The sequence below is a fragment of the Bicyclus anynana genome, chromosome 18 (genome assembly GCF_947172395.1).
Source record: "Bicyclus anynana chromosome 18, ilBicAnyn1.1, whole genome shotgun sequence".
Lineage (NCBI taxonomy): Eukaryota > Metazoa > Arthropoda > Insecta > Lepidoptera > Nymphalidae > Bicyclus > Bicyclus anynana.
The window spans coordinates 7463463-7482365 of NC_069100.1; the positions used below are offsets into that span (position 1 = coordinate 7463463).

Consider the following 18903-nt stretch of genomic DNA (forward strand, 5'->3'; position numbering starts at 1 on the left):
CGGTCCAACCAATACGGGACGTGTTCAGAGACGCGTTCGATTAGTAATGTGTGAGTGAGATACTTCTATCAATGCCGAAAGAAAATAGACTTTGTTGTCTAGACATAAGACCGGTTTTTCAACGCAATAAACACTTCATACTCCAACAGACAAAACATCGCGAGACGCGTTCCCGGACGCGTTCGTTTAAGAATGTGTGAGTGACGTCCCATTGCCGATGAAAAATTGTCTTTACCTTATCAAACATAAGACCGATTTTTTAACGCAGTATACACTTAATACTCTTAATACTCCAATAATAGGAGTCCCTGATTTTAATCCTTATTTTAAAAACATAATGTTTATTTGTGATTTATTATTTATCCGCTAAAGTAACAAGTTAATGTAACCCGACAGTATCATGAGGTAATATTAAAAGAAATAACTAAATAATAAAATTAAATTGAAATTTATAAATTAATGACTGAAATATTTTTGTTTGCAATTTTTTTTCTTTTTTTTGTGGATTACAAAAACCAAAAATAGTTGAAGAAACCAATTGAAAAAAACAAAATAAAAAGACAAAAATGATTTTCTGTTACCCGGGAACGAACTCAGGAATCAATTTATTGTACCTTGCGTACATACCACTAGTCCAAATGACTGTGTAGAACACGTTTGAAATTAATGTACGCTTAGTATCAGATAATATGATGTAAAATCGCTGGCCACTGAGTATTTAGGAGTACGTATCTATTCTATAGGTCCTAATGGCTCGTACTTCTAAATACTCGTGGAGCTAGTCTTTGGAGCGCGTCTCTCGGCGTACTCGTACTCGTAATACTCAGTACGCGTTTTAGCGAGTACGACTCACCTCTACTTACAAACTCTTTTTCAAGTCATGTCCTACCCAACTCTAGTTGCAAGGAAAGGAATGGATGTCGCCTAACATTTTTTTTCTCAATTCCGTTATAAACCACATTCATGAATAATAGTGAAAATTGATTAGTACTAACCAAAGCGTACTTACCTAGCTAACTTTAACTACCTACGTGGTACGTGCCTAGAAGTAGAACATAATCATTAACAATTAACATCGACTTGCCAACATCTAAGTAAATTTTTCACCACCAACACCAATGTATGAACAATCAATTTCGATCATCATGTAGTCGGCATAAATCTCCCTAGCGCCGTACAAAAATATGGTGTTTTTGCTCAACGCCATCTATTGGTAAATGGATAAAACGCCTACATAGAGTTTAATAACCAAAAATGCTGATCCCTATAAAATACGTAGAAACCTATAGAGGAAGGTTCAACTTAATTTGGCGGTTGGCGCTTAAACATAAGCGGCATTCCGCCTTTTAGAAATTTTGTATTATCTCCGAAACTATTTAACTAATTAACATACTATAAAGGGCAAATCTTATCTCCATAACATCCTTGTGATTATTAAATAATTTATTTTGATAAAGATTTAAGTTAAGTAGCATAAATAATGACGCAAACCTAAGTATATAAAATTAATAATTTTTAAAACACAAAAGGTACTATATCTGCTAATGTATAAAAGATAGGTATATGGTGTCGCGGACTTTTTTGTAGAACTTTTAAAGATACATAAAGCCTCCATACATTAATTTCAGTTTTACACAATGGTTAAGGCAGCGCATGCGAATAAGTCTGTCTAAGAGGATTTTCGGTCCGACCTGTATGACAAAAACTGTGATAACTCGGCTAATATATATGATACCAATATAAAATATAGCCTATAGCACTCCCCGATAATGTAGCATTCTACTGGTGAAAGAATTTTTAAAATCGGACCAGTAGTTCCGAAGATTACCCCATTTAAAAAATGTGACAAACTTACAAACTTACAAACTTTACCTCTTTATAATATTAGTATAGATAACCAAAAATGCTGATCCCTATAAAATACGTAGAAACCTATAGAGGAAGGTTCAACTTAATTTGGCGGTTGGCGCTTAAACATAAGCGGCATTCCGCCTTTTAGAAATTTTGTATTATCTCCGAAACTATTTAACTAATTAACATACTATAAAGGGCAAATCTTATCTCCATAACATCCTTGTGATTATTAAATAATTTATTTTGATAAAGATTTAAGTTAAGTAGCATAAATAATGACGCAAACCTAAGTATATAAAATTAATAATTTTTAAAACACAAAAGGTACTATATCTGCTAATGTATAAAAGATAGGTATATGGTGTCGCGGACTTTTTTGTAGAACTTTTAAAGATACATAAAGCCTCCATACATTAATTTCAGTTTTACACAATGGTTAAGGCAGCGCATGCGAATAAGTCTGTCTAAGAGGATTTTCGGTCCGACCTGTATGACAAAAACTGTGATAACTCGGCTAATATATATGATACCAATATAAAATATAGCCTATAGCACTCCCCGATAATGTAGCATTCTACTGGTGAAAGAATTTTTAAAATCGGACCAGTAGTTCCGAAGATTACCCCATTTAAAAAATGTGACAAACTTACAAACTTACAAACTTTACCTCTTTATAATATTAGTATAGATATACAAAATATAGACACCATTTTATTAGCAAAAGAATCACACTTTCTCTAAAGCAATTTCTACAAACATAATTACTAATATATTTAGTTGATTTAATAATAAATTAGTGTAAAGCCAACCATGTCGTGACCGGAGCACATAATTCAAACAATCTATTAGCACGATGCACATTAGCGATGACCAAATGACCTATTTGTCGACCGCCATGCTTAATTAGGCCATGGACAAATACGTGGAATTACTTTCTACCTTTTTGTTTATAGAAAATATTTTTTTCTCACAATCAAGTCAATCGTCAAGTCTGCAGTGCCTACTGCTTCCAGATCTGCTTAGAAAATTACTCTATGGTTATTGGTTCAGATTTTTTTTCACTGTTTAAATCCCAACCCTCCAATCCCAAACTTTCTGCTAATTGGACGGTAAAATTGAACGTGTGTGGCTGGCGTTACATATTTACATAGCTAATTTAACTTACGCTGTATTAAGTAATTGTCAATTACCCAAGTGGACTATAATTTTTGGGATTTCTAATAGAATCGAATCGAAATATTAGGTTAAATAATGAACACCTCGATGTATTTACTGTGTCGATGCCATCAGCTATATTCGTCCAGTAATTGCATATCGTTCAATAATTGTCTACTACCGGCAGTTATGTGAAAAAAAAAACTGTTAACCGTGACTCACTCGATAGTAAGTGGTTAGCAATTGCAATTGCCTTGGAAAATAATTACAAGTTTCTGTGTCTTCTACTTATATTTATGTCTATTTATAATTTTGTCTTATTAAAGTGATTATTATCAATTTTTCTAAGTATTTACTTAGGTATATATATTTTTTATTGCGTTGCGTATTATTTTACGAATTAATAAAATTATGTAATAACTAATAGACAACATATTTTGGCATCATAAATATCTGAGGGTCTAGTGGCAGTTTGATACTGTTACTATCGCGTTAACGTAAACGCGAATTTCTAAGGTATTGAAACAGCGCCATCTAGTGGCGCTGCTGTATAACGTTTCAATTCCATATAAATTCGTGTTTACGTTAACGCGATAGTAACAGTATGAAAACATTAAAAACTCCCACTAGGCACACTGATAATTAAAGATGCACGTACCTAGTGAATGAACCAAATGCATGACAGGCCATTACCAAAATTTTCTTTTCCGTTATAGGTTGAACCTTTTACTCTGATGGGTCTTAAATCTTAAATAATAATCTTTAACCCTTAAGTAGATACTTAATAAGGATTTAAGATTTTGACTTATTGTAATGAATTTTATAGTTACATTAAATCAATGAAATTTTATACATAACTAGCTGACGCCGCGCGGTTTTACCCGCGTTTCCGTTCCTGTGGGAATACGCATAATATATAGCCTATAGCCTTCCTCGATAAATGGGCTGTCTAACACAGAAATAATTTTTCAAATCGGACCAGTGGTTCCTGAGATTAAAACGTTCAATCAAACAAACAAACAAACTCTTTAGCTTTATAATATAAGTATAGATAATATAACATCATTGCCTTAAATAGGTGAAAATGTGGGTAAGTTAATTATTCAATTTTAAAATACTGAACATAACAATTTAAAACAGGAAAATTTTGCGTGCGTGATATTCTATAGTAGGGCTTAGAAATTTACTTTTTTATCTTTTCTACCTTTTTTAATTCTTTACAAGTTAGCCCTTGACTACAATCTCACCTGATGGTAAGTGATGATGTAGTCTAAGATGACAGCGGGCTAACTTGTTAGGAGAAGGATGAAAATCCACACCCCTTTCGGTTTCTACACGGCATCGTACCGGAACGCTAAATCGCTTGGAGGTACGTCTTTGCCGGTACCTTCACTCACGGTAAGTTTAAACTAATCAGTATTCTCTTCATAGCAAAATGACCGACACGCAGTCTTACCTCGTTGTATACATATACACATATTATATTTTATAATACAAAGTGATTTACATTCACTCCACTCGTCTGTTCGCTCATGAATATACAGGCAGCGCCACCCGACTTCTGTCGTATTGCTACTTTGAATCAATCGATAATATGTGTGGAATAATTTAATATCAGTTTCCAGTAGACATACGGGTACTTATTGTGTTGCCTAGTTGTCTAGTGGTTTATTCGTAAAGGGAAAATAAATATATGCCTAATAATATACAATTTATCCAGAAGCCGTATGAATAAAATAAATTTATTCGTACGGTTTCTGTACAATCAGTTCGAAGAAACATAATCTGTAAAGAAGTCCTTTTTTCATGGATTTTATACGTAGTTTAAGCTACGCAAAGGTCATCAAATGAAGTCTGAAATGAAAATTTTACCGCGTTTTTTTCACGATTTATTGAACTTTAAGAACGTTTCAACCCTGATGATAATTAAAAAAAATTCAAAATTAATTTATTTCAATTAGGCTTAGTTTACAAGCACTTTTGAAAGGTCAGGATTACCTATGTCATAATTTAATTTAATCTACCCAGTGAGGGATGCTTAACATAATTATTAAGTACTATACTAACATACGTAACAATTATAACCTTCTAACACTTATTTAAGAACAAACAATTGTAAAAAAAAAAGAAAATGTACACGCAATTTTGTTAAATATTAATAAACTAACACACTAACACAAATATACATATATAGGATAAATAAACTTAAAATAACTATGTAATTTATTGTTAAGAAGTAATAAAGGCTTTGATTGATTGATTGATTAATTTAATCTAAAGGTGCTAATAATAGTCGAAAACTTAAAATTAAAGTTACTAGGGTTCCAATTGGAATATTCAAATGAAATATTCAAATGTTTACCAATTCATTTCTTTATACCCAAACAGACTGCGGCCGCGGTGGGCTCGCCCTTAAAAGGTAAAACTAAACATAACGCATCAACAGACAATCCAGAAACAATTTTAGAATTATTACCAGTGTGGAAAACAACCGAACATTCCGGGTTGGGTGTGGTATAATTCACAAGCGGTAGCGAGATACTGTGTATACGTCTAGACAGCTTCTTCCTCCTATTTCGTGGTCCGAGTCTCACAGTACATGCTCTAAAAAGTCATTTTTGCCCCATAAGTAAATAAACCTAGCCCTTAGGCTTGGCTCTGGCAAAATTTTTGAGCTTACGCAAACCCTCAATGCTGTTTCAGCAAATCTATACTAATATTATAAAGCTAAAGAGTTTGTTTGTTTGATTAAACGCACTAATCTCAGGAACTACTGGTCTGATTTGAAAAATTCTTTCAGTGTTAGATAGCCCACTTATCGAGGAATTCTATAGGCTTTATATTATTCCCGTATTCCTACGGGAACGAGAACCACGCGAGTGAAACCGCGCAGCGTCAGCTAGTGCACAATAAAATAAAACCATTTAATTAAAATTAGAAAAAGTGTTGTAAATTGATTTATTTAGGTAGCTATTTTTCGTGAAAAGCCGAGCAATCCAAGTAACAAAGATAGACAAAGACAAAGACACGATTTTCGTATGAGTACGTTACACTTTGAAGCATCAGTATAATGTTGATTAAGTAATATTAAATTGTAAGGTTCAGTGTTATTATTAAATAAATTATAAAGTACGCCTTCGCCTATAAGTCGGAACCGTCGGTAAGGTATTTGCTCAAGCAATGCAGGATCCATTCCATTATGCCCATCGGATCGGACCGTTAAAGGAAGCGAACATTATGTTAATTCCTCGGAGACAAGTATGCATACTTACTGGAGTTAAGGACTTGTAACTCAGTAGATATTTATTGCTTTAGGAGAAAAATTATTATAACTTTGCGAACTTGATTTGAGGAATAGTCCGGGATCCGTAGAACATTTTTCTATCAAGTTAATATTTCGTGAGTAGCTTCATCTCTATGAGACGATTAACTTTTTTAATTACGAAAATTCTTGATTCTGGTAGCTAACTGAGTTACCAGGATATAAAAATTTTCATGATTCACTATTATCAGCATGTTTTAACGATCCACTAAAGGGCTAGAGTCCTTCCTTATAGGAAAAGTATGGAGCTTAGGCCCATGATGCTTCTTCAATGTGGGATGACGGGCTTAGTGGTAGGTAATCTTAAATTCCGTAATAGCCGTGATAGCCCAGTGGATATGACCTCTGCCTCCGATTTCGGATTTTCGGATTTTTCGATTCGTCCGGGGCATGCATCTCCAACTTTTCAGTTGTGTGCATTTTAAGAAATTAAATATCACGTGTCTCAATCGGTGAAGGAAAACATCGTGAGGAAACCTGCATACTAGACAATTTCTTAATTCTCTGCGTGTGTGAAGTCTGCCAATCCGCATTGGGCCAGCGTGGTGGCCTAACCCCTCTCGTTCTGAGAGGAGACTCGAGCTCAACAGTGAGCCGTATATGGGTTGATAACGACGAATCTTAAATTCGGTAACGACCATTATTGTTAGATGATAATGGTAATGAGCGGCATCGCCGGGTTAACGTACTCTCCGAGGATGTAACACCAAATTCCAAAGTCCAGGCAGAGAATTTTTATTTAAAATTTCCAAAAAAGAAAAGCTTAATATTACATAGCGCGGCATAGGACTGGAACCGAGGACCTCTTGATCCAAAGTTAATACTGTTAGAAAATTAAATAAGAAGGCATTTGTATTAACGGATATGCTACATTATATGTTACAAACAACCTGGTTATAACTGTAGTGTTGTCAACATACGTACGTACCATGACGTATAATGACAAGTAATTCTTTGTTCTTAAAACTAAACTAAAACATACTAAACTAAACTAAAATAAATAATTAGATTTAAAAACGTATATTGACATAATTCACAAATGAAGTTATGTCAATATCCGTATAGATAAAAGATTGATGTTTGACTATTTTTCTTCCTTTAAACGTGGCTTCATGAATGAGGCGGGTTTTAGTTTTTGTGATTATATTTAAAAGTTGTGTTATTAAAGTGGTGTGTTTGTGAACCTCGAATTTCTTTTCTCGCCACCCCTAACAATACTATGGCGTATAAAACAAGGAATAAAAAAATTTAAAAGTTCAACGACTCCACGAGTCGCAACGTTGAGGTATGTTGATAACTTTTGTTCTTCTAAAGATATTCCGAGCACAGCTCGCTCTGTTGCGCGATAAGTGACTCTAGGCGTTCTCATGAGGACCATAGACACTGTAACTCACATATTTCGTATTCATTGTTACAGAAGCCCGACATTCGCTGGTTCGTCGCGACGCCAACGATGACATTTTCGACGAGCCTCTGCAGAACGACGAAGGGATTGACGACGAAGCGCAGAACGATGGAGAAGGTATTTTTATATTAATTATTATCAATTAATAGACCAAGTACATGGTCCATCTTATATCTATTTATGGCGAAGGTCACTCGTCATGAAATATCGAAGGTCAAAATTTTAATAAAGGTATTTTTGCATACCATACCAGATTGCAGTGCCACTGAGAGATCTTGAGAGATTGCAGTAAAATAATCAAAATTATTGTCTTGAAAAATGTGTTTTTTTATGTCTAGGCAACGAAGAAGAAGAAGACGCAGTCGTGGCTAAAATAGTGACGCAACCTGCGTCCTATAACGTCACCATCGGACGCACTGTGCGCCTCGAGTGCAAAGTGTCACCTGCCGGTAAGTGTCACCATCAATACTAATCCAGTGAGATTTGTTATTAACTTATTTATCACTAGCAGACGTCTTATGGTTCTGACCATGGACTGACTGACTATGGACGTCTTGCTCGTAACTAGTTTCCGTTCCCGTAGGAATACTGGGATAAAATACTGACACTCGCGAATAACGTGGATTTCAATAAAAAAATTAACAATCGGTTTAGTAGATCCAGAGATTATCCCCTACAACCTTACAAACTTTACCTCTTTAAAATAATAATAATACATTATATCAGCGTATTTTAACAGCCCACTACACTACCAATCCTCTCTACTTTATAGATGATGGAGCTTAGACCCAACACACTGCTCAGAAGCGGGTTGGGGGGTTACTTGGCTAATGATTTGATAGCTTAAGAGCGCACAGCACGTCGGTACGATATGGATAAAATTCGAAGCGCAAGCGAGACGCCGAATTATGACTTAATTGCAAGTAACTTAAACAACATAACGAAAAACAAAATGGCCATGTTCAAGATAGATACCTAATTTTCTACACAAAACAAATATTTAAGAAAATAAGTTTGCTTTTCCTGAGATTGAAAGCAAAATGTGAGCAAAACATGTATTTTTCAAAAAAATAAACTATCGAGAAAAGTTTTACAAATTGTGTATTTTGTATAGTCATAACGAAGCTAACACTTTGAAATATCATTTACCCAAATATCAGGCTCCTAACTTTTCCAGAATCTGAGATCTAGAACCATTTGTTACCACCAAATTACATATTACACACTCTTAACGTGCTCTCTGAGGCACGGGTGTGTATCATCACTAATTCCGGCCTGATACTCGTATAAGCATGATAAGAACCGATTTGATTTTTATATCTACTATGTTAAGATTATTTACGAGCAATTCTTAATTAAGTAGGTAATTGAAAAAAAAACTGCTTGCCAAATTACTGGATTTTCACAGAAAAAAAGCAAAATGTTTTTATTTATTGCATTTCAGGAAACTTTCTCAAGGTCTAGCGACTTAAGTCATTCTTAAATAGATTTTATGAGAGCTGAAGGCAATGGATAGGTATTCTAATGCATACATACGATGTATATAACTGTTTAATGCATCTAGTATCAATCAATGTATTTATTATAGTAATGTCAGGTATAATTGATAGGTTTCCTCAAAGTCTTAACACCTATAAAGCGGCAGTAAAACAGAATGATGGCACAATAAAGTTGCGTAACAAAATGTCGCCGCTTCCGGTGGCGCCAAAATTGACGTTTCCGGTTAACGGAGGCGGAAGTGACAGACGGAATGTCAAATAGAAATAATTACGTCATTACTGCATGTGACGACCTCCGTGGCGTAGTGATATGCGCGGTGGATTTACAAGACGGAGGTCCTGGGTTCGATCCCCAGCTGGGCCGGTTGAGGTTTTCTTAATTCGTACGACGTATCGTCAAGTGATTTAGCGTTCCGGTACGATGTCGTGTAGAAACCGAAACGGGTGTGGATGTTCATCCTACTCCTAAGAAATTAGCCCGCTTCCATCTTAGATTACATCATCACTTACCATCAGGTGAGATTGTAGTCAAGAGCTAACTTGTAAAGAATAAAAAAAAATAGAAATGTGATTGGACGATAGGACTTTTGGTTAGGAAGTGAAAAACCAACAATATCTCTGCATTATATTAATCCAATTTAGACAATTTTTTCATCAGTAAAAAGCCGTGGTTAGTTATCACTAGGCATCGACCGTGGCTAATTACCACCCTATGGGCAAAGGCGTACAGCCAAGCGATTTAGCGTTTCGGTACGATGCCGCGTAGTAGGTACCTAATGGTCAAAAGCGAAAGGGGTGTGAATTTCATCCTCCTCCTAACAAGTTAGCCCGCTTCCATCTTAGACTGCATCATCACTTACCATTAGGTGAGATTGTAGTCAAAGGCTAACTTGTAAAGAATAAAAAAAAAACATACATACAGCCGAACGTAGAACCTCCTCCTTTTTGGAAGTCGGTTAAAAAAAAAGAAAAGAAGCTATGGGTAGAACGTGTACCTCTTCCAAGTATACCCGCTTCCATCTTAGACTGCGTCACTTAGCATCAGGTGAGGTCATAGACTTAATAAAAAAGCCACGTAATTTGTGAGTGTCATAGGCTATATTATATATATATTATCCCTGTAGCCTGAAAGGGACGGGGGTGAAACCGCAGGGCTTCCCAACTTTGGGCTAAGAATTGAACTCTAAAAATTTCTTAGAAAAGAGAAAGTACAGCGACCCAGAACCCAGTATCTAAGTATCTTATATCCCGACCCAGAACCCAACCATGATCAAAAATTCAAAATTCATTTATTTCAATTAGGCTTAGTTTACAAGCACTTTTGAAAAGTCAAGATTATGTCATAATTTAATTTAATTTAATGGTGGTAATAATAGTCAACAAAAAATTAAAGTTACGAGGGTTCCAAACGCGCCTTGGTCCGAGAAGAGCCCACAACAAACTCAGCCAAGGTCAATTTTTTTTGTTTACCACCATTTTATTTAAAACTAAGCACACAGTCGTGTAATACAGTTTAACCCCAAGCTTTTTTATCATTTATATAATCATTAACACTATAATAAGACTTTCCTATCCGAAGTCAACCCCCCTCCAAACTCCCCAATCCCCCCACTCCACTTGACAGAGCCATCATAGTTTTTTTAGGAGTATTCTAAAATTGGTACCAGGATAACATGATAGGCTAAAAGGTGTATCTCTTTCCACAGACGACGTTGTGGTGCAGTGGAGGAGGAACGACACGAACTACTTTATCGGCACTCGAAAACCTTCAGATCAGGACCTGTCTACTTACGGCGTTGGCGACAGATACTCTATGTAACTATGGATCCATTTTTTTTTTATTGAATAAGCACACGCCATGCACTCTTGTTTGAAATACCAAAGTTTCACAAAGGATCACAACTTTCAGGAGAAAACTTTGAAACCTACTCTACCGACCCTTGACGTGACAACGTCTTATAATTCGATGAAGCCGGCTGCACACTCGAAAAAAGATGACGTCATGCGTCGTTCCCTCGCCCTAGGGTTGCCAACTTGACAACAAACAAACAACAACAATAAAATAAAGTATATTCTGGTCTATGAAGATTATTAAACAGTATTTTAGAAAAACGAACTTTTTCTTTTTATAAATGCAACCATTCCATCAGTATTTTCTTATGACGTTGTCACGTTCAACTATCGTCAGTAAACCAACTTTACAGACAACTGATTTTTTTTTTTTTTTGATTTCCTATTTTGTTCTTTATTATCAACCTATTAAAATAAACAACAAATCAATTGAAAAAATGTCATCTATACGTTTGCTGCGGCACTGATTTTTCTGTTCTTGTCCCTGGTACGGTACGAGGCTTTTTGACCCTGTACTAAAATTTTCTGTGGTGCGGAACGAGGTCAATTGACCTGGCATGAAATTCTAGTACGAGGTTAAAAAACCTCGTACCGTACCTCTGTGTTGCGGAACGAGGTCAATTGACCTGACAGAAAGTTTTAGTACGAGGTCAAAAAACCTCGTACAGTACCAAGGGAAAGAACAGAAAAATCAGTGCCGCAGCGAACGTGTTAATAGATTTATAATAAAGACCAAAATATTGAATAGGCCAGCTGGTCAGTATGATTATAATAGATTACCAACCTTGTTTCTCTGATTGCAGAGCCGCAAACTCTACGGACCTGTTGATACGGGACTTGCGTCCATCTGACAGCGGCGTTTACACGTGCGAAGTGCTGCAGATGGACCCAGTCAAGATACAGCACACGTTGGCTATCCTCGAGTCACCGAGGATTGTCAGTGAGTATATCCATTTTTTTTACCAAATTTTATCGAAAATATAGGGTGTTATGAAAAATACGCATGGTATATGGGGAATATGGCATATGCACTGAATGGGGATGATGACTAGATTTGAATATATTGATTTTTATGATACATTCATTTCAGTAAATTTTAACTAATTTATACATAAAAAGCAAAGATTGTCTGGATATTTGCAAAATAAATGAGATTATAAAATTTCAAAACCCTTTAAAAAAATCTTTTATCGTAATTAGATGAAAATTCATACAGTTTTAGCTTCCTTGTATATGTGATTTTTTTAATATATGAACTATAAACATAAACGCACAAATAACAAAGATATTAGTAACTAGCTGATGTCGCGCGGTTTCACCAGCGTGGTTCACGTTCCCGTGGGAATATGGAGATAATATATAGCCTATAGCCTTCCTCGATAAATGGGCTATCTAACACTGAAAGAATTTTTGAAATCGGACCTGTAGTTCCTGAGATTACCGCGTTCAATCAAACAAACAAACAAACAAACAAACTCTTCAGCTTTATAATATTAGTATAGATTAGTATAGATTTTGATTGAACGCCCATACAAATCTAACGATCATTACATTACCTACGACGTCATTAGTTCGTGCCATTTTGTATGGGGCGTTTTGCAGCGCCGCAAATCTGACCCTTCAATCCCTGTAGCTCCGAAAGATCGCAGATACCCTGTTCCTTTTACAAAATTGCTTTATTATTAGCATACTCTTAATTTATATACAATTTAAAAAACTGTCATCATCCTCGCGGCTTTATCGGCGTAGCTTTCAATGGGAATACGGGGATAAAGTATAGTCTATGTTCTTAAGGGATAATTTTAATAGTGAAAGTTTTTTTTTTAATCGGTGTAGTAGTTTCAGAGCCTATTCAATATAACAATAGTATTTAAATTTTTAATGTAGCATGTAAGCAGGGTTACAATTTTCAACCTTTATTGGATCTAGATGATATCACCAGTCACCAGATTATTTAGAAAAAAGTTATAATATAAACAAGATGATACATCCACCATTAATCAATGATTGGCAATCATTGATTAATTATTTACTATTTTTTTCTAATTTTCAGAATTTACGGCGACAGACAATGGACAACTCCTCGAAGGTTCGGATTTACTCCTGACCTGTGACGTCACCGGCTCTCCACCTCCTCAGATCGTTTGGTCCAGAGACGAAGACAATATTGTAAGTTTTCTGTAATATTGGTTTGCTAACAGTGGTATTCATAGACGTTGTAGGGGCACCCCCAAGGGATCATTCACCCATCCTTACTTTATCTTATCAGGCGATAGATCCACTGCTGGACATAGGCCTCTTGCATGGACCTTTAAGCACAAAGATCTGACCGGATTAGAACCTGCGCCCATCAAATCAAAGGCAGAGGTCATATCCATTGGGCTATAACGTCACCGTCAAAATTAAATTCGTGGAAATGCAGTATTCTTACCACTATTCTACGTGTATTTTTTTTTATTATTTACAAATTAGCCCTTGATAATCTCACCTGATGGTAAGTGATGATGCAGTCTAAGATGGAAGCAGGCTAATTTGTTAGTAGAAGGATGAAAATCCACACCCCTTTTGATTTCTACACGACATCGTACCGGAACGCTAAATCGCTTGGCGGTACGTCTTTGTTGGTGTACCGACAAAGACGTACCGCCTTTGTTTTTGTCGGTGTGACCGATATGGCATTCTACATGTACACTTGGTACATGTAGAATGCCATATCGGTCACTCTAGGGAGGTCTTCAATGTCGACCCTAATAAACAAAACCTAATTGATAAATTCCATTCATATTCCTTCCCATACAATCTGTCTTACATCAAGTTCAATTCCTAGTTCACGAGATAACAACAAACAAACACACATCAACCGCCCGTCTGTCGATATGTCACGCTCACCCAATTTACGAACAAGGAAGCGGTGATATACGAGGAATATCTAGACTTCCTTTAGTGTTTATACTCTGGAACTAAACAACATTGAAAGAAAGAAAGAAAATATATTTATTACTACATTATGCCACACATCACAATTATTTAAGAATAATACCCTGCGATATGTGGCATAACCTAGAAAAAGGTCCTAGCTCAGCATATTGCTGTATGCTCCCCATAAACAAAGAACATACAGCGCTGATTTTCAGCTAGGACCCAGTTCTAAGTGCCACCACGAAAACAGGCAACATAAACCTATATTAAAAGCAAAACCAAATTAAAACTTATAACTAGTTTAAAAAATATAAAAAAGAACAAAAAGAAAAATTATATAACATTAAAGTACCTACAGTATTAAAACCAACAATCAAATTTATTCCCAAGTTTAAATTCACCTACTATACTATTATTATTATATTTACTTACTATAACTACATAATAAATAAAAAAGAAAAAGAATATTTATATAAAAATGTAATATGAATGAATAATTACTTTTGTACATTATTAAATATAATATTGATTACACATATAAGTTACACATAGTATAATATATAAATATTTGCTATAAGAAAGAAAACTCCGCCACATGATGCTGGAATTCCATCTGTTTGTCGAGGAGAAATCGGTTCAATAATTTTTTAAATTTCAATTTAGACTTGAATTTTTTTATTGGGGAATTTTTTTTTTTATTTTTCATTGTTCCTACCATTTTCACTATTTTTATTTTCATCCCGATAGTCAGGAGACAAATTGGGTTCATACTTTGGAATCCAGTTATAGTGAATGGATTTTAATGACTTTTTCATTTAATTTTTAATGCTAAGATGTTCAGCTGTTTACCCATTAAAAAATACGCAAATTAAGGAACTGGTTACCTAGAACTATGTAGGAAAGAGTTTTAAAAGAGCTTCACCAAACATAGAAATCATTTGAACAGTAGTTCAAAATCTACTCAAAATTAAATTTCTCAAAAATCGTAAATTTTAAAAAGTCGTTTTTTTTTAACCAATGAAGTTTCTACCGCATTGGTTAATGCCAATCGGCTCAGTGGTAAGCACGAGTGAAGAATAAGAGGGGTTAGACTAATAGTCCACCACGCTGGCCAAATGCGGATTGGCAGACTTTACACATTAAGAAATTCTCAAATATGCAGGTTTCCTCGCGATGTTTTTCCTTTACTATTTGAGATACGTGATATTTTAAATACACTAACTAAAAAGTTGTATATCTACACTACTTCAAAGTGGATTTTATGGTTGCTTTTTAATGATTTTTTTTGTTAACACCCAAAAAAAACAAAAGCTTTTTATTCAAAATCGGTACATTTTTACCCCATATAACCTAATGCAATGATCCCTACTATGACCCTATACTATATAGCTAATGATCCCTACTATGACCCTTTAAAGGGATCGCTATACGTTTCCAGTGACCCTGTATAATTACTCTTAATTATTTAACAGAACAAACGCCTGCAAGAGGAAGACGCGACGTTCGTCGGTAACACGGTGTCAATCAAGAACGTCAGGCGTTCTCACTCAGGCCGGTACTACTGCTACGTGTTTAACGGTGTCGGCACTAACCAGGCGGAGGTTAACGTCGTTGTTAGAGGTAACTTCGTCATTCATCATCATTAACAGCCTCAGACCAATTATAGAAGGACCTGTATCGCACTCATAGTCACGCACAAAATTGTCTGTCATTTTCTGAGGAAAACGAGCTTAGATTTTGTATATATTTTGTACTAAACTAGAAGTTTTTGCCCGTTTTTTACATAATTCAATTACACAAAAAGGTATTTTTGCGGAGCTCTTTAACCGACGAACAGGAGATAGGTTTTATAATCGCATTAGATCGTTGATCATATACTTTGACAGAAAAGTAACGTCTAGCGAGGCAGGTCCTATACCATAATTGGTTTGAGTTAACAGCCGATGGACGTCCACTGCTGGTCATAGGCCTCTTGCATGGATTTCCAAACACAATGGTCTCAAGCTGCCAGCATCTAGCGGCTATAACCCGGATATAACTTTATGTCGTCAGTCCACCTGGTGGGAGATCGACCAACAATGCGCTTTAGTGCGGGGTCGCCATTCCAACACCTTGTTACCTCAACGTCCATCGGCTCTTCGATCTATGTGGCCTGCCCATTGCCACTTCAGCTTCGCGACTCGTTGAGCTATGTCGGTGACTTTGGTTCTTCTCTGGATTTCCTCATTTCTGATTCAATCACGCAGAGATATTCCAAGCACACTTTGTTCCATCGCCCACTGAGTGACTCTCAGTCTTCTTATGAGGCCCATGGTTAGCGACTATGTCTCGGAACCATCTTAATACCCCTTGCCCCGATGTTACCGTAACCTCTGCCAGAGCCAGGAATAGCGAGGCTGCTGGGCACTAGGCGCTGTGTGTTGTTTCAGCTGTCCATAAACAAAGATTTGCCCGATACTGACCACGCTGGGTATGCGAGTTGTTCAGCACAGAGCTAGATATCTCGCGCCGGTGTCGCTGCTGCCTGACCTTACCTTTGGTGCATCCTGCAGTTGGAATGACGAGGCTCTGGCGATCGACGAATGACATATTAATTCCCACATATTAGATTACTAGCTGATGCAGCGCGGTTTCATCCGCGTGGTTCCCGTTCCTGTAGGAATTAGGGAATAATATATTGCCTATAGCCTTTCTCGATAAATGGGCTATCTAACACTGAAAGAATTTTTCAAATCGGATCAGTAGTTCCTGAGATTAGTGCGTTCAAGCAAACAATCATACAAACATTTCGTCTTTATAATATTAGGCACAGGCTGGTTACAGAGTGCAAAAACATACGTATACCCACTTGCAGGCAAACCCCGTGTGCACATCAGCAGGACCGTGGTCAACTCGGCTGTCGGCGTCGAAGCTATATTGGAGTGTGCTGTACATGATGATGCTGCGTGAGTAGTTTTTTTATTTAAAGATCACCATCACCGCTTGATCACTTATATTTTAAGGGAACAGTTCATGCATTTACTAAGTATTAGCCTTTGCTTTTTAAAAGTTTCGCCTTTCTCCGTTTCAAATTTAGCAAATCAAACTTTACTTTTAATGCCAATAAGACTGTCATTACCAAATGACAATAAACGCCATTAAGACATCAGTGCCGCGTCTACGGGAGTTGCGTTGTTTTTTTGCGTTTATTGCGTTGCATGGCGCGGAGTATATACCAGCGCTGTAACCACAGAAAATAAGGCATTTGGGCTAGCTGTCACTTTACAGAATTTACGCAAAGTTAACATATTAACCTATTAGCTATTTTTTGCAGTTTGCGCCCCATAAAGGTATAACTTGTTTTTAGAACTGCCTTCTTTCTTCTTTATGGATAAACCGCCCACTTGTGCATATGCACACACACACACATAAACACCAACGTAGAAGGGCATATTTTCATGATAACATTTATAGGATTGTAATATAATAGTAGGGAAGTCCCAGTTTTCCGTTTCTAACTAGTTCGGATAGCTGGAGCACTCACAAAATGTAATAATAATATAAATATTTTTCTATTGTATTTATGTTTCATGATTTCCTTTTTTGTGTTTTGCCAAATATAAATCTTTCTTTCTCTCTTTCTTTTGTCTATTCTATCAACTCTGTACGAGTGCGTATACCTTGTACGCGGTCCGGTTTTGTTGTTTTAAGCTTGCGTAGTGTTTCTAAGCATAAATTATTAAGTTTTACCTGTTCATTCTGTTATAACAGATCTCACATCCGCTGGTACAAGGACGGGCAACGTATCGAGGACTCGTCCCGCGCGTACACCATCAGCACCTCCGGCCAGCGCTCTAACCTCACCGTGTTGCCGCTTCGAGATGAGGACTTCGGCACTTTTACTTGTGAGGTAAGTTCACTCTAGCTAAACTCTATGTGAATTGTTGACATGACAATTCATTTGATTAAGAAGCTTAGAACAATTGGATATATAACTCGTGCGCATTAGTTTTACACCTGGCTACCAAACACAACCAAACAGACACAGAACACACATCATTCGAGCCAGGTATCAAGTTAATCCGCTCTAGCTGAGTTAATAATAATGTCTCATGAACCTTATATAATAACTTATCTTCTCGTTTAGGACGTATTCCTTATTGCTGAAGGTCGTGTCCGGACTGCAGTCCTTCAATATGTTATTTACAATTTTTTTTTTTTTTTATTCTTTTACAAGTTAGCCCTTGACTACAATCTCACCTGATGGTAAGTGATGATGCAGTCTAAGATAAAAACGGGCTAACTTGTTAGGAGGAGGATGAAAATCCACACTCCATTCGGTTTCTACACGACATCATAACGGAACGCTAAATCGCTTGGCGGTACGTCTTTGTCGGTAGGGTGGTAACTAGCCACGGCCGAAGCCTCCCACCAGCCAGACCTGGACCAATTAAGAAAATCTCAATCTGCCCAGCCGGGGTCGAACCCAGGACCTCCGTTTTGTAAATCCACCGCGCATACCACTGCGCCACGGAGGCCGTCAAATTCCCCTTCAAACAGTCCGGTGCTCAGCTTTTCTAAAAGCTGTAAAAAATATCAAAATTGACACAAGTATTTCCCAGGATTTAATGATTAATTAATTATTTTTTGATTCCAGGCGGAAAACGAACAAGGCAGTCACAACAGGTCGATCGACCTCGTACAGAGCCCCGTGTTGGATAACCTACAAGTCGACGGTCCCAAGATCTCTCTCACCATCCACTCGCATCAGCCACTAGAAACCATCGAACTGCAACTGAAGGAACTTGATGGGGTAAGTAATGCTTTATTATTGTATGACAAGTTAGCCCTTGACTGTGATTTAAAGTTTATTTAGATATAGAAGCGGACTTACTTTACGGACAAGTACAAGTTTACCC

At 36.6% G+C, this 18903-nt stretch overlaps 1 protein-coding gene across 1 annotated transcript in view; it reads left to right on the forward strand.

Annotated features, from left to right (window-relative positions):
• The window catches only part of LOC112056080 (lachesin), a 166920-nt gene that overhangs the window by 141846 nt on the left and 6171 nt on the right, over positions 1-18903 (forward strand). Inside the window, exons 3-11 of the mRNA XM_052886931.1 lie at positions 7749-7853; positions 8075-8185; positions 10942-11050; positions 11890-12026; positions 13140-13255; positions 15478-15625; positions 16860-16950; positions 17756-17894; positions 18642-18797. Of these exons, the coding sequence (XP_052742891.1) occupies positions 7749-7853; positions 8075-8185; positions 10942-11050; positions 11890-12026; positions 13140-13255; positions 15478-15625; positions 16860-16950; positions 17756-17894; positions 18642-18797 (1112 nt within the window). The remainder of the gene's footprint in view (positions 1-7748; positions 7854-8074; positions 8186-10941; positions 11051-11889; positions 12027-13139; positions 13256-15477; positions 15626-16859; positions 16951-17755; positions 17895-18641; positions 18798-18903) is intronic.